This window comes from Atractosteus spatula, chromosome 17, assembly GCF_055471065.1.
Source record: "Atractosteus spatula isolate fAtrSpa1 chromosome 17, fAtrSpa1.hap1, whole genome shotgun sequence".
In the NCBI taxonomy this organism is placed as follows: domain Eukaryota; kingdom Metazoa; phylum Chordata; class Actinopteri; order Semionotiformes; family Lepisosteidae; genus Atractosteus; species Atractosteus spatula.
The window spans coordinates 16,960,546-16,973,448 of NC_142722.1; the positions used below are offsets into that span (position 1 = coordinate 16,960,546).

The following is a 12,903-nucleotide window of genomic DNA, read 5'->3' on the forward strand; positions in this document are numbered from 1 at the left end:
GGGTGTGTGGGCGTTGGGTGGTGTGTGGGGTTTCTGGGGGGTGTGGGGGCGTTTGGGCGGTGTGCGGGGGTTCTGTTGGGTGTGTGGGCGTTGGGCGATGTGTGTGGGTTCGGGGGGGTGTGTGGGCGTTGGGCGGTGTGTGGGGGCTGTGGGGTGTGTGGGCGTTGGGCGGTGTGTGGGGGTTCTGGGGGGTGTGTGGGCGTTGAGCGATGTGTGTGGGTTCGGGGGGGTGTGTCGGCGTTGGGCGGTGTGTGGTGTTGTGTGTGTGGGAGTTGGGGTGTGCGGATTGGGCTCTGGTCTGGCCAGGGCCGGCGGGTCCTGTCTGTGGTCTGGCCTGGTGGGACGGTTTCAGGCTGTGGTTTTTCACGGCTGGTTCGGACTGTGGTCTGGCCCGGCGGGTCTGGGCTGTGGTCTGCCCGGCGGGTCTGGGCTGTGGTCTGCCCCGGTGGGTTCGGACTGTGGTCTGGCCCGGCGGGTTTGGGCTCCGGTCTGGCCCGGCGGGTGTGGGCTGTGGTCTGACCCGGCGGGTCTTGGCTCGGTCTGGCCCGGCGGGTGTGGGCTCTGGTCTGGCGCTGTGCAGGGGGCTGGCACCTCTGTCTTTGCCTCAGTGCTGCAATGATGTGGTTGGATTCTCTCTTCCTGATCGATCGTGAAGAAATTCCTTCACCAGATTCTGAGCAGCGCCGAGGCCTACTGGGCTTCAGTTCCACAGCAGTCAAGTCCGGGCCGGGTCTTACCAGAATGGGGTGTGTGCGGATGGGGCTGTGGGGGTGTGTGGTGGGTGTGTGGGCGTTGGGCGGTGTGTGGGGGTTCTTGGGGGTGTGTGGGCGTTGGGCGGTGTGTGGGGGTTCTGGGGAGTGTGTGGGCGTTGGGCGGTGTGTGGGGGCTCTGGGGACTGTGGGCGTTTGGCGGTGTGTGGGGGCTCTGGGGACTGTGGGCGTTGGGCGGTGTGTGGGGGTTCTAGGGGGTATGTGGGCGTTGGGCGGTGTGTCAGGGTTTTGGGGGCTGTGGGGTTTGTGGGCGTTGGGTGGTGTGTGGGGGTTCTGGGGAGTGTGTGGGGGTTTTGGGGGCTGTGGGGTGTGTGGGTGTTGGGCGGTGTGTGGGGGTTCTGCGGGGTGTGTGGGGGTTTTGGGGTCTGTGGGGTTTGTGGGCGTTGGGCGGTGTGTGGGGGTTCTCGGGGGGGTGTCGGCGTTGGGTGTTGTAAGACATTTCTTCAAACTACGCACAGAACCCTGGCAGGATGGAATTTTCTCACCAATGGTCACAGGAACGGACTAACAGACAGGTGACACTGTAAAAAACAAATGTGACTGAAGTTGAATTCCCAGGTGGATCAGCAGAATCTGTGGGATCTCTGGTTAAAGCTATTACACCTGTTCAAAAAAAGTCAAATTAAGCTCATTTATATTCTTAAGATGGATAAATTCTGGAAGGTATTTAAGCCTGATGTATGGAGACACAAATCAAATACATTTGTGCTCTACGGAGTTCTATGCAGAGAGTAAGCAAATACAAGTTGTAGCTGCATACCCTCAGTGTGTCTCTCTGCTAGGACTGACAGGGACAACAGGTTGGAGCATGTCCCAAGATGAAAGACTGGGTGAGATATGTTAGTCTGTGTTTTCAGGTGTCCTTTCTAGGGGAGCTGTCCCCTCTGCTCGGTCTGCTGGGAGACGGGCCAGAGCAGAGCCACCTGTGAGCCGGTCGTTTTTTCACTTGGGTGGTGCTTTTGTGTCCCAGTAGGGGCGACAGCTGCGAGGGGACAGTGGCAGGTAACCCTCTCGCACACTCGCACCCCTCCCCAGCCTTCGTCCTGAGATCCTCAAAGGAACCTGTCTGACTCCCCCATGTGTGGCACACTAGACCACAGGCTGAGGAAGCCATATCAAAGGACGAGGTCACTGAGAGAACGCGGGAGCTGAAATTCACATCCCTCTACCAAATTCATTTGCAACTCTTCTTGTCTTAGAGCAGTGCTGGCATTGTGATTTGCTGTGACTAAATTCAATTCGATTTTAGGCTATAATTATAGGAATAAGAATGAATTGAAAGTCACAATGTTGTGGGATTTTGTGCTGTAGTCACATACATAGAGTTCCTTTGAAATGATCCAGATTTATTTCGACTTATTGTTCAGATAAGCTCTTATCCCATCAGGGGATCGGATAACACTGTATCACCAAATAACAGAAAGATTTACAGATTGGATCATGCTTCTTGCATTAAAAATTCCTCAAGAGTTACACGGTAATTGTAACAGCATTGCACACAGCACGTTCATATTTGCTATTAATAATTTAAGTTTCAAAAGACAAAGGTTACATTTCTTCACCCCCTTGTTGTTAGTATTCATCTGGCAGGAATTCTAGTGATGAGACCTCCTACAGTGAGCTCTGAGGTCCTGGCACTTCACAGGACCACCGTATGACCAGTCCTTCATGCAGACTTGCTCACACCCCTTCAGACCCTTTGGTTTCCCTCACTGAGCTGCCATCCTGAATCGGAATCACAGAGCTTCAGCTGGATTGAGCTCTGGGGATCGGGATGGGCAGGCGAGAGTGTCTGTTCTGTGTGTGATTAACCTTTCTTTTTCAATCTGGATGTGAGCTCTGGATCGCTGTCATGCTGGAATCTCCAGTTTTGGCCACACAAGAGTACTCCTGGCAGAAGAGCCAGGTGTCAGGCCAGTATGTCCAGGTCTGTGTTGGAGTCCATTTCCCCTGTCTTGTCTAGGGCTCCAGGACTCCCAGAACATAAGAGTGGTCAAGAGTGTTTTCTCTTACACCAGCTTCGTCTAGTTTTACACCAGACATAACGCAGATGAGCCAAAAAGCTCAAGTTTCATTTCATCTGACCACGAGACATTTGTTTCAATCGTCATTCAAATGGTCTTTTTGTCATTCACTTCTTTCTTCCAGCCCAGCTGTGAATACTACATTCATGCTGGCAGCTTCACACGGTAGTTTTCGACACTATGTATCCTGAAGAAGCCAGTGTGCATTGGGTATCCAGGTGTTACCTTTGTCCCAAACCTCTTCACAGCCCATGGTGGCAAGATACACTTGTGTCCTCTTCCACACAGGGTGACCACTATACCAGTAGCCTTAAATGTCTAATACTGGACACCACAGTGGAAAGGGGTTAATGCAGCTGTTTGTGGATTCTGTTATAGCCATCCCCCAACATCTGGAAGCCCATGATCATCTGTCTGCAGTGAAGAGCTCTCTGGCTTTAACCATCATGAGGCTGCAGCTGCTGAATGTTTTTGCGTCTTACCTCCTTTTGTACCCCAGGGAAGCAGGAAGCCTTCAGAGGCGTCTATACAGTCTCGTGGGCTTCCACTGCGGTTCCAAAGAACAGAGTGTTCCTGGAGATGTGTCTTTGCTGAATTTGATTTAAAGCAATACTTAGAGATGTGAATAAATGTGGCCATGCTGTTCTCTGGAATTCAGTTATTTAGGACAGACTTGACTTTGTGTTTTTTTATTACAGTACAACATCAATAAGTGAGGCACATTATCCAATCTATAACCCATTATGCTCTACATTATGCTCATCTCACTGTCTCTTTTAGTTATTCTTACAAGTTAACCGCATGCTAAACCAGCCCACCTCTCTGCTGATTCTTTAATTCATATAGGATTGGTAGGATTGGTCCAGGTACAGCTAACTTGAACCTGCAAAATGTCCATATATACATCTTGTTCCAGGGTCAACTTTCATGTTTATGGTTGATTTAAGAGCAGTATGAATTTTTTGCCCTTTTTTAAAACACAACACAGCCTAAAGTGTCACTGCTCAAAGTTAGCTTGCTTCTGTCACCACGTACTGTGGAAAAGTGACAGTAGTGTTTCATATATATCAACAGACAGAGAGATAGATAGACATAATCATAATGACATATGTGTTACATGGGATTAACAATGACACACATAAAACACCATCCGCCCATTTTCTGTTCCACTTCAATTCCAATTCAGGGTCACAGGGGAGCCGGAGTCGATCCCAGCAAGCAAAGGGTGCAGGACAGGGTACACCCTGGACAGGATAACAGTCCATTGTAGGACAGACACACACACATACGCACACCAGGGACAATTTTCCCAGAAGCCAGTTAACCTACCTGCTTGTTTTTGGACTGTAGGAGGACGAAAATATCTAAGTGTCTAAGAAACAGCCATTGATAGTCACACTTTATCTGAGTAAAGGAGATCAGGAGATCTATAGATGGCAAAAAAATAGTGTTCACTTGTATTCTGTCTTGTGCAGCTCCATGTAGAGATTGCCTAAAGCTCTGAATACGTCTCCAATGCCAAAACAAAAGCCAAAAAATGTTCCTAATTCTGACTGTCACTTTCTACAGTGAGGAGAGTATTGCAATAACATTTTATGGAGCCCAAGAAGAGTTAGATAAGGAAGGAAAAGACACATTTCTACACATCTTTCACTTTTGATCCTCACTTCAAAATGCAATAAAATTCAGATTTTTTCTGAATTAAGGTTAAAGACTGCAGGTTTCAAAATCAAACACTTCCAGTCTAGATTTATTTCTGTTAATAGGAGTGATCACAATATTTCTTATTTGAAGAAAATGTTTTAAATTCTGTTTTAGCTATAAGGAACCTCAGTAAAGGATTTAAATCTTACACCTTCATGAAACAAATTTCTATTTTTAAGCCCTTAGCTTCCTACAGGAATTCATGCCAAGATTATTATTAAAATTATTAAACTATGTAATACTTGACTACAAATAATTTAATAATTTGAATATGTGGATTAAAAGAAAGAGGTGAGCCACAAAAAGTTCATCTTGAACCCCACACCCCACACATCAGTGGACTTGAGTTTATCAGCCACCTCAACACTCAGCACAAACATTGGCCTGTTTTCAGAGCTGATTGGCAACAATTGTCAAAGGATTACAAATGAGACTGTGTCCAACTGAGCTCATTAAAGGAAAACCACGGACTGAATAATAGTTCATTATTCAGTGTTGAGTTTAGTTTCTTGAGGTTTTATTGAGCGTTCCTTTTCAATAAAACCTCACGGAAGGAAAAAACAGCAGTATGGAAGTGAAACAAGTTTTCAAAAAAACTGAATCGTCACTTACTGCTGCCAGACATTATTACTGGATTATCCAGACAGAATTAGGACAAAGCCAGAAGGAAGGTTAACACCAAATTGAAGAACGGATGCTCTTCAATTACACAGCATGAACAATTACACGGTAAGATTTTTACTACCAATTGATCAGCACTTTGCAGGAAGAAATTAAATGAATAGTTCAGGTGAAAATAGGGGGAAATAATTAAGATCTTCAGACCTGCTTGTGTTTTCAGCCACATGTCTCTAATATTTCTCCAAGGCCTAAATGCTTTTAATTCAGGTTGTAATTTTACTTGATTGCCTGACTCAATAAGCTGGCTGCCAGAGGAATCGATTCACAACTTCCTGAATCAACCATTTTTAAACATCTTATAAAGCACACATTCTGATAACCAAATAATCACCTGTGCAGTTCAACTGTTAGTAAGATGTTAGTCATCTTTCATCATCTGTATTCATCTGGTAATATTCTACAGGTCTTACAACAAGTGCTCACAGTCAAATGCCATACATAATGACGGCTGAGGGAAACACATACCTTAATCCTCTAGCAAGCTCAACAGATTGTTTTAGTGGTTACTTGGGAATGCAAATGACAAATCATCAGTTTTCTTGTCTCCGAACACTCTGGTTGGCCTGCAAGTTACTTCATTCATACAGAATGAAGGGGCTTAACTCAGCACTCGTTTTGTCCTGATGTCATGTAGAACGTGTTGTGGTTTGTATGTCCTGTGAGATTTCATGTGTGGTTTACCACTGGCTGACAGTTCTTAAATGTAATACAGTGGCCTTAAAGTTCAAAAGAAATTCACTGCACACCTGCTAGGACATGAATCTTGTAACTTAAGATCTGACAGCACTTGTCAGGCTTTTTTGTGTCTGTAAAGCCAGAATTTCTGGTGACTCCAAGGCAGCATATCCCTAACAATAGAGGTCGTTTCTATCATGTTCTTCAACTTAGACATGGTCCTTACTACTGCAGGTAAAAGCCCCATGGATTCTTCTGGAATGTAGCAATTAACACACTTAATTTAAGATTCTTTCTTGTATGCACATTCTGAAGTTTGCTATCGGATTGCTGACATGAAATTATGTTTGTCTTAGGAGAACACACCTCAATACATCACTCACTCAGGGTGCATTTTCAAATGTACAAACTTTTTTTTGTGGAACGCAAGCTTAATATTGTTAAAATACACAAGTGCATATAATCCTAATAGAACTGCAAGTCTTGTTAAGTATTAATAGTAATGGTCAGGATTAAAGACACATGAATGAAAGCTTACATACAGTACGTTGTAGTGGACTGCTTCATTTTTTTAAGGGCACCAAGTTACATAAAGTCAATGGAGCAGAGAGCTTTTGTACACAATTCTACAGTAACAACATTTCATATCACCCAGCATAATTATCATCCAGGTGGGGCTGCACACTGGTGGTGGTGAGGGGGAGTCCCCATTACCTGTAAAGCGCTTTGAGTGGAGTGTCCAGAAAAAAGCGCTATATAAATGTAAGCAATTATTAATTATTATTATTATTAATTACAGAAGTCTGTTGTATAATATATGATTGTTTAATTTGTGTTAAATTGTTGCAGTGTTTATGAACTAATATACTTTGTAAGGTTGGGATGAAAACTCTTATTGCATAGAAATGCTGTGAAAAGACTTTTTTACCTCTGACTGTAGTATGAATCAATTAACTCAATAGTAAGACCAGTCTTTCTCAGCGCTTGTGTAGTACATCATTTTCTGAATTTGTGCTTCCCTGTAGCATCCTAATAAGGCACAAGAATGATGTATTCATGCTATATGTGAATGGTGGTTAGTTCCTGGGAGTTTTCTTGTTTGAGTAGATGCACATGAAGTGATGTAATATCTATTAAAGGGTCCTATAACTTTCCACTCTAACAGTAATGTGAACTCTGCCCCATTTTTCCAGTATTAAGTGAACTATTTTACCTTAAGATTCAAGCCCACCTGTCACTTTATTCATATTCTGGCAAAAAACAACACAAAAAATACATCGTGTCTGGGGAATTATTGACATCTGCTTGACCACATTGCTGCAGGCAGATGTTTAAAAGTTAGAGACCAGACTCTGCTTCTTTTTCTAATTCCTTTATAGTGCATTTTCAACATGCCTGGCGGGCTTGCTGAGACACCCTTGCTTTAACTCAGCCAAGAAAAAGAATTTCCTGGAAAAGCTCAATATCCCAAAAGAACTGCAGTCATTATTTTCCCTGTGCTTTTTTTTAAAGCAGCAGGCTGCTCGGTTCCTCTCGTCTTCAAAAACTGAAACAACTGCACAAATGAGCAAGTGTGGGAAGAGACACAGCAGCACTAAAGGCAGGGTGACATTCACACGGCCAGCAGGGATTGAAGAAAGTTAAGAGGAATATTTTAAAAACACTTTTTATTTACAAATAGGAAATGCTAAAAAGCATCCAGATACAGTAGTTAGTTATAGGCAAAAACATACAATCCATAATACAAATCCTTAATTTCTGAGACATTCACAGCAAAAGCCACTTACAGATGATAAGTCACCCCAGCTCCAAAGTCATGTAACAACAGTGCATTCAAGTCAATTCGTAGCCATCATCTCCTAGACCTCTGCTCCCCCTCCCAGAAAAACATTTGGCAACAGCCATCTGCCTGCCCGACCACCTCTGTCGTCCGACATGTTAATTCAACTGCAACACCTTCCTTCTAATCACACTCACCAGCCCCTGGCCCCTTTCCTTCATTAGCACAGATTAGCAAAAGTGGAGACTGGGCTGCACAATCTTTCTTCTTTAAAACAAGTGCTAAGGAAACAGTACGACAGCAACAGAGCACAAAAAAACCTGGAAAACACTCGGTACATTTTTCTTTCCCAGTGTGACCAGGCTGAAACTTCACTGCCAACAACTTATGACCTCCCTCTCATCTCACTCCTCCTGTCCAGAATTCAGCCCTGGTTGAATTCTTTACGGCAATTTACAGCATGTACTCTTTTTAAAAAAAAGGCAAGCCAGAAAAAAATAAGTCTTTGAAACACATTTACCTCTTTCAAAAATGTGTACAACGCAAGCGGCTGGAGGCACAGCCAGCTGGCCCCAGCGTTGTTTGTTGGGGGAACCCCTCATAGCCCAGGTATAAGCGCGTGGGCTTACCCCAATAACAGAACAAGTCCACACATTGGGTTTTCCAAGTGTTACAGCCCAGCGAACAGACCGGGTTTTCAGTTTTTCAAAGTCCCTTTCTCCCACAATGGGGGGAAGGTGATCTCAGTCCGGGAACCGCGTGCTTTTTTCTGCGCGCCGGCTCCGTGCACACAGTCTGTCGCCCCCAGGAGCGGGGCTCCCTACACCTTGGTGGCCAGCGACTGCACCTCGGACTTCTGGGTCTGCGTGCTGAGGGTGGACGACAGCGAGCTCATCTGGCCGTGCATGGCCTTCTTCAGGTTGAGCAGGCACAGGCACTGCGAGCGGAAGCGCAGGTCGAAGAAGGCGTAGAGGAAGGGGTTGAGGCAGCTGTTGACGTAGGCCAGGCAGGTGGTGTACGGGTGGGCGTGCAGCAGGACGCTCAGCAGGGCGCAGGTCTGGGGAAGCACCTTCAGGTAGATGAAGGCATCCAGGCTCTTCAGCACGTGGAAGGGGGTCCAGCAGAGGGCAAAGACCGCCACCAGGGTGGTGATGATCTTGAGCAGCCGCTGCTTCTTCTGGTCCTCCTTGCGGAGGTTGTTGAAGTGGCGGGTGACGGTGCTGCCGATGAAGCAGTAGAACGGTGACCTCTGAGTTTTTGGACAATGTGAGTCATTCAGCACATTCAGTGATGTCTGTGGTTGGCGCTTTGAGGTCTTGCTCTCCTTAATTCCTTCTAAGAGCAGCGGGTGGCTGAATTCCTGTCCTAAAGCTGTCGGGGGTTGGTGCATACACTCACACGTTTTATGCGTTTTTGGCAAAACCTGAAATTTGCTGTGGATCCAGTCAGGCTGAATGGCTTCCTGTTTGGCTGACTTGGGACTGGAACACACTGCACTTCTCGACTCTAGTGTCTCGAGTTTGATTCTGTCTTGACGTGCTCTCCGTGTAGCATTTACAGTTTTTTTCTCTTGGCCATGTGGAAGCTCCAGGTGATAGATAGATACTTTATTGATCCCGTGAGGGAAATTGCAGTGGAACAGCAGCTTCATGCAGTCAACACAGCATAGTGTAACGAATGATACAATAATAATACAATACATACAATACAGTCAGTACAGTCAGTGAGTGAGGTGCTCCAGTTACCTTCCGTAGTGGAATGTAGGAATGTTGTCTGAGGCTACCGGGTAACTCTAAATGGTCCGTCCTCTGCCTGAGTGAATGTGTATCCCATCCATTATCTACACATTATCTATACCACTACAGGACCACACTGCATCGTGGTCCTGTATTGGTATAAACGGTCCCGAAAATGACCATGTGGTTGTCTGGACTATCAAGATGTCTCCTGCACAGCCCCCAGTGTCAGTGCAGTTACAGTGGACCTTGGCTGCCCCCTGTTCGGCTAATGCAGTTTGCTGTTCCACCAAGACTTGCCGTTCTTGCCGCCAAGTCTTGGTGGAACATTCATTCTTGCCGTCTGCCATAAGACTGTACAACGCATCCACCTTGCGTCTTGGCAGAGGCAACATCGACAGTGACCTGTTTCTGGACTAAACGCATCTACACATCTACTGCTACATCTGTTCTCTTTCTTTTTCTTTTTCTTTTTCCCGTTTACAACCACTTTTTGTGCAATATATGCCAGGGACCTGTGCAATACATTTATATTTATATCTATAGTTACATCTATATTTATATTCATATGTGTGATACGATTTTCTGTGTACTGTTCTGTTCTAGTTTGTTCTTGTGCGTCCGGACTGTGAGTAACTCTTGTACTGTATTGTATGTATTGTACTATTATTATATATTTCGTTACACTGTGGCTGTGTTGTGTGTGTTAAGCTGCTGTTGCACTGCAATTTCCCTCACGGGATCAATAAAGTATCTATCTATCTAAGACAAGTTATTATTTTAAAAAACTCAGTATCGTTGTCGCATAATTTGAGTCAGTCATTTCTTTTCACTCTTTCAGGACCACTCACGAGTTCCTGTTTGGAGCCCTAGCTGAGCTTGTGAACAACGCAAGGTACAAATCCTCTTTCTAGCCTGCTTTCTTCCTTTCATCCTGGCTCGCTGTTTGTGTAGATGTTCAGCTTAGCGCAAGGTTCTCAAAGGGAAGGTTGGTATGTTAAGCTTAGTTAAGTTTAGTTCCGTTCATAAATCAGTTGAGGTAGTGCAGAAACTGTCATTTGTAACCACAGAATATCTATCTGCTGCCTCTTCCACTTCCCACAGAGCATATCTAATGTTGTTTTGTCTTTGCAGGGATGCGGATGCTAAAAGAATAGACATCTACACAGGTAGTTTTCACATACTGCGCTCAACCATCTGTTTCTGGTACTGTGTCTTCAAACAGTATGGTCTGTTTGTCTGACAGCTGAGTATGGCGGTTACTCTGACTTGTGATCTGAACCGAGAGGAAGGTGTTTTGGTGTTTTTATGTTTCCTCAGGCGCTGGCTGTGCTGTAGTTATTATGAGGACCGCCGCTGCTTGCAGAAAGAGCAGAGTAATGTGATGTGTTCATGAAAGAGCTCTCAGCAAAGGGAACAGCTGCAGAAGTACAGGAGCCCTGAGAGCGAAAACCGTATTTGCAGATTTTTTGTCGAAAATATTTCGAAAAAAAGTTTCTTCTATGCCTCTTTTAAGTTTGTGGCCACTTATCTTAGCAAGCAGTAGGAAGGGTTCTGACTAATAAATGGAAAGTATGTTGTCAGGACATAAGCCTCCATCTGTTTGTAATGTGGAATCGCCTGTTGCTGTCACCATCTTCTTCATGCCTCATTTCATCAGGTTAATTTAGAAATATAAAGCTCAGCGGCTCACAGTCTTGAACCTTAGCAATTTGGTAGGTTTATGTTTTTGCTGTGCATACCTTAGCAAATTAAAACTCTCACTCTCACTCTCAATGGATTTTAAATCCAATTTTGCTCTTGCCAATCGTTTTATTGTTCTGGCCAGATTGTGGGGTGCTTCTATGTTTTATTTTAAACTGACTTTGAAGTCACCTGTTGACTTTTGTTCTGTATATATTGCTCCAGTTAATCACGTTTGGAGAGATTCATCCCCGTTTCCAAATGAGGCAGAGGGTTCATAGCTCTAATTTTATGAAAATATTTAATTTGCAAGTCTTAATGCATCTATCTTACGAGTTTTCGAAAGTGGGTAACGTATTTTAAATTGCTAGGTGCTCACCTTCTGAGTAGCTGAACTGGCTAAAACAAGCAAGTTCACATAAAAGGCCAGAATCGTAGGTCATTTTCGGTACGTGTATGTCAAAAGTGGGTAAGCCTCATCCGTAAGCTCCTCATGCTGTCAGGAGTAAGTGTCTGTCTCTGTAGAGCAGGGCGGTGTTATCTCTCTGGCCCACTTTCTGTCCTCTCCTCTCCAGAGAAGAAGCCGGAGCTGCGTGGTGGGTTCATGCTGTGTTTCCTTGACGATGGGACTGGAATGGACCCCAGTGAGTACAAGCCTTGCTGTGGATTTAATCCTCTGTTTGTGTGTAAAACAGTTACCTGTCAGCATTCATAATGGATGTTAATTGTATGAAAATCTGCACATATACAAATATGTTCAAGTAAGTAGCTGCGTCAGCAAATAAACCTTTACTTGTTCCATATTCAAATATGTCATGGATATCCCAGTGACGCAGTTTTTAGTATTGATGCCTCATAGCACGTGGGTTTCCTCTGGGTGCTCCATTTTCCTCCCACAGTCCAAAGACATGCTGGTGGATTCATTGGATTCTGGGAGAATTGTCGCTTGGCATGAGTGTGTGTGAGTGTCCTGTGATGGACTGGCGACCTGTCCAGGGTGTGCCTTGTCTTGCACCCGCTGCTTGCTGGGATAGACTCCGGCTCCTCTCTGACCCTGTACTGGATAGATCGGTTAGAAAAGGGGGGGATAGGTGGAAACATGCCACATGCTCATTTCTCTTGTGAGGTTTGCCGCATTCGTTTTCGGTTGCAATGTTGTGTTTTGTCAGTTCATTGAAAGACTGAGTTGTCTTTATACATGTGACCCAGCGGTGAGTTACCGTTAAAAGAACCCGAAATTACTAGGGAGTTGTAACGGTATATACGGTGTTGTTGCCCTATTTACACCCTAAATACCCGCTATATAAATGCAATTATTGCTACTATCCATGCAGTCCTTCTCTCTGTTTGTAAATGTACCCAATTTCCCCAGCCTTTGTGATGCACAGGGTTTATTTTAGTTCAAAGGAATCCTGGGTCGTGGTTGTTTGCCTGTTGGCCACAGGGGGGCGCGTGTCTGCGGAGCAAGGGGGTGTGAGCAGAGTCGGGGAAGAGCGCAGTACACTCCCTCCACCACCACGCTGCCCTCCGCTGTCTGCGCCCTGAGCTCCGTCACTCTCCCACTCTTCTGCTTCACCGCAGGTGCCGAGCCGGTCACCTTCGTCTTCTTGGGCTGCGGCTCCTCCTCCTCCTCCTCCTCGCTGTTCTCTGCCTGGGGGGGGGGGCTCTCTTGCGCTGGCTCCCTGCGGGCGTTGCCTGCTTTGCTGTGCTCTGTGCGGCGGAGGGAGAAGAGGGGAGAAGGGCTCATACAAGGCTCATACCTCTTTGCTCGGGAGCCGACAGCAGCTGGCCGTCAGCGGGAACGCTCCCCCTCTGCATGAGCAGGCTCGTACTCAGCTTGTACGCCGCAG

The 12,903-nt window shown here is 45.6% G+C and overlaps 1 protein-coding gene and 1 long non-coding RNA gene across 2 annotated transcripts; one reads left to right on the plus strand and one right to left on the minus strand.

The window, feature by feature from the left end:
• Positions 1-8,454: 8,454 nt before the first annotated feature.
• LOC148819233 (apelin receptor A-like) lies at positions 8,455-9,704 on the minus strand. Its single transcript, XM_088935467.1, has 2 exons — positions 9,671-9,704; positions 8,455-9,005 (listed from the first exon to the last, which is right to left on the minus strand). Exons 1-2 carry the CDS (start codon positions 9,702-9,704, stop codon positions 8,455-8,457), a joined length of 585 nt encoding a protein of 194 aa, XP_088791593.1.
• Positions 9,705-10,218: 514 nt separating this feature from the next.
• LOC148819234 (uncharacterized) lies at positions 10,219-11,649 on the plus strand. Its single transcript, XR_016094337.1, has 3 exons — positions 10,219-10,265; positions 10,505-10,539; positions 11,629-11,649. It is a non-coding gene; the product is annotated as an uncharacterized LOC148819234 (long non-coding RNA).
• Positions 11,650-12,903: the final 1,254 nt, after the last annotated feature.

Bases quoted from the DNA above. Each gene is read 5' to 3' on its own strand.
- LOC148819233 (XM_088935467.1), bottom strand. From the start codon at position 9,704: ATGAATGTTCCACCAAGACTTGGCGGCAAGAACG. The intron at 9,006-9,670 runs GCAAGTCTTGGT...AACCCCCGACAG, and splicing joins AAGACTTGGCGGCAAGAACG to CTTTAGGACAGGAATTCAGC.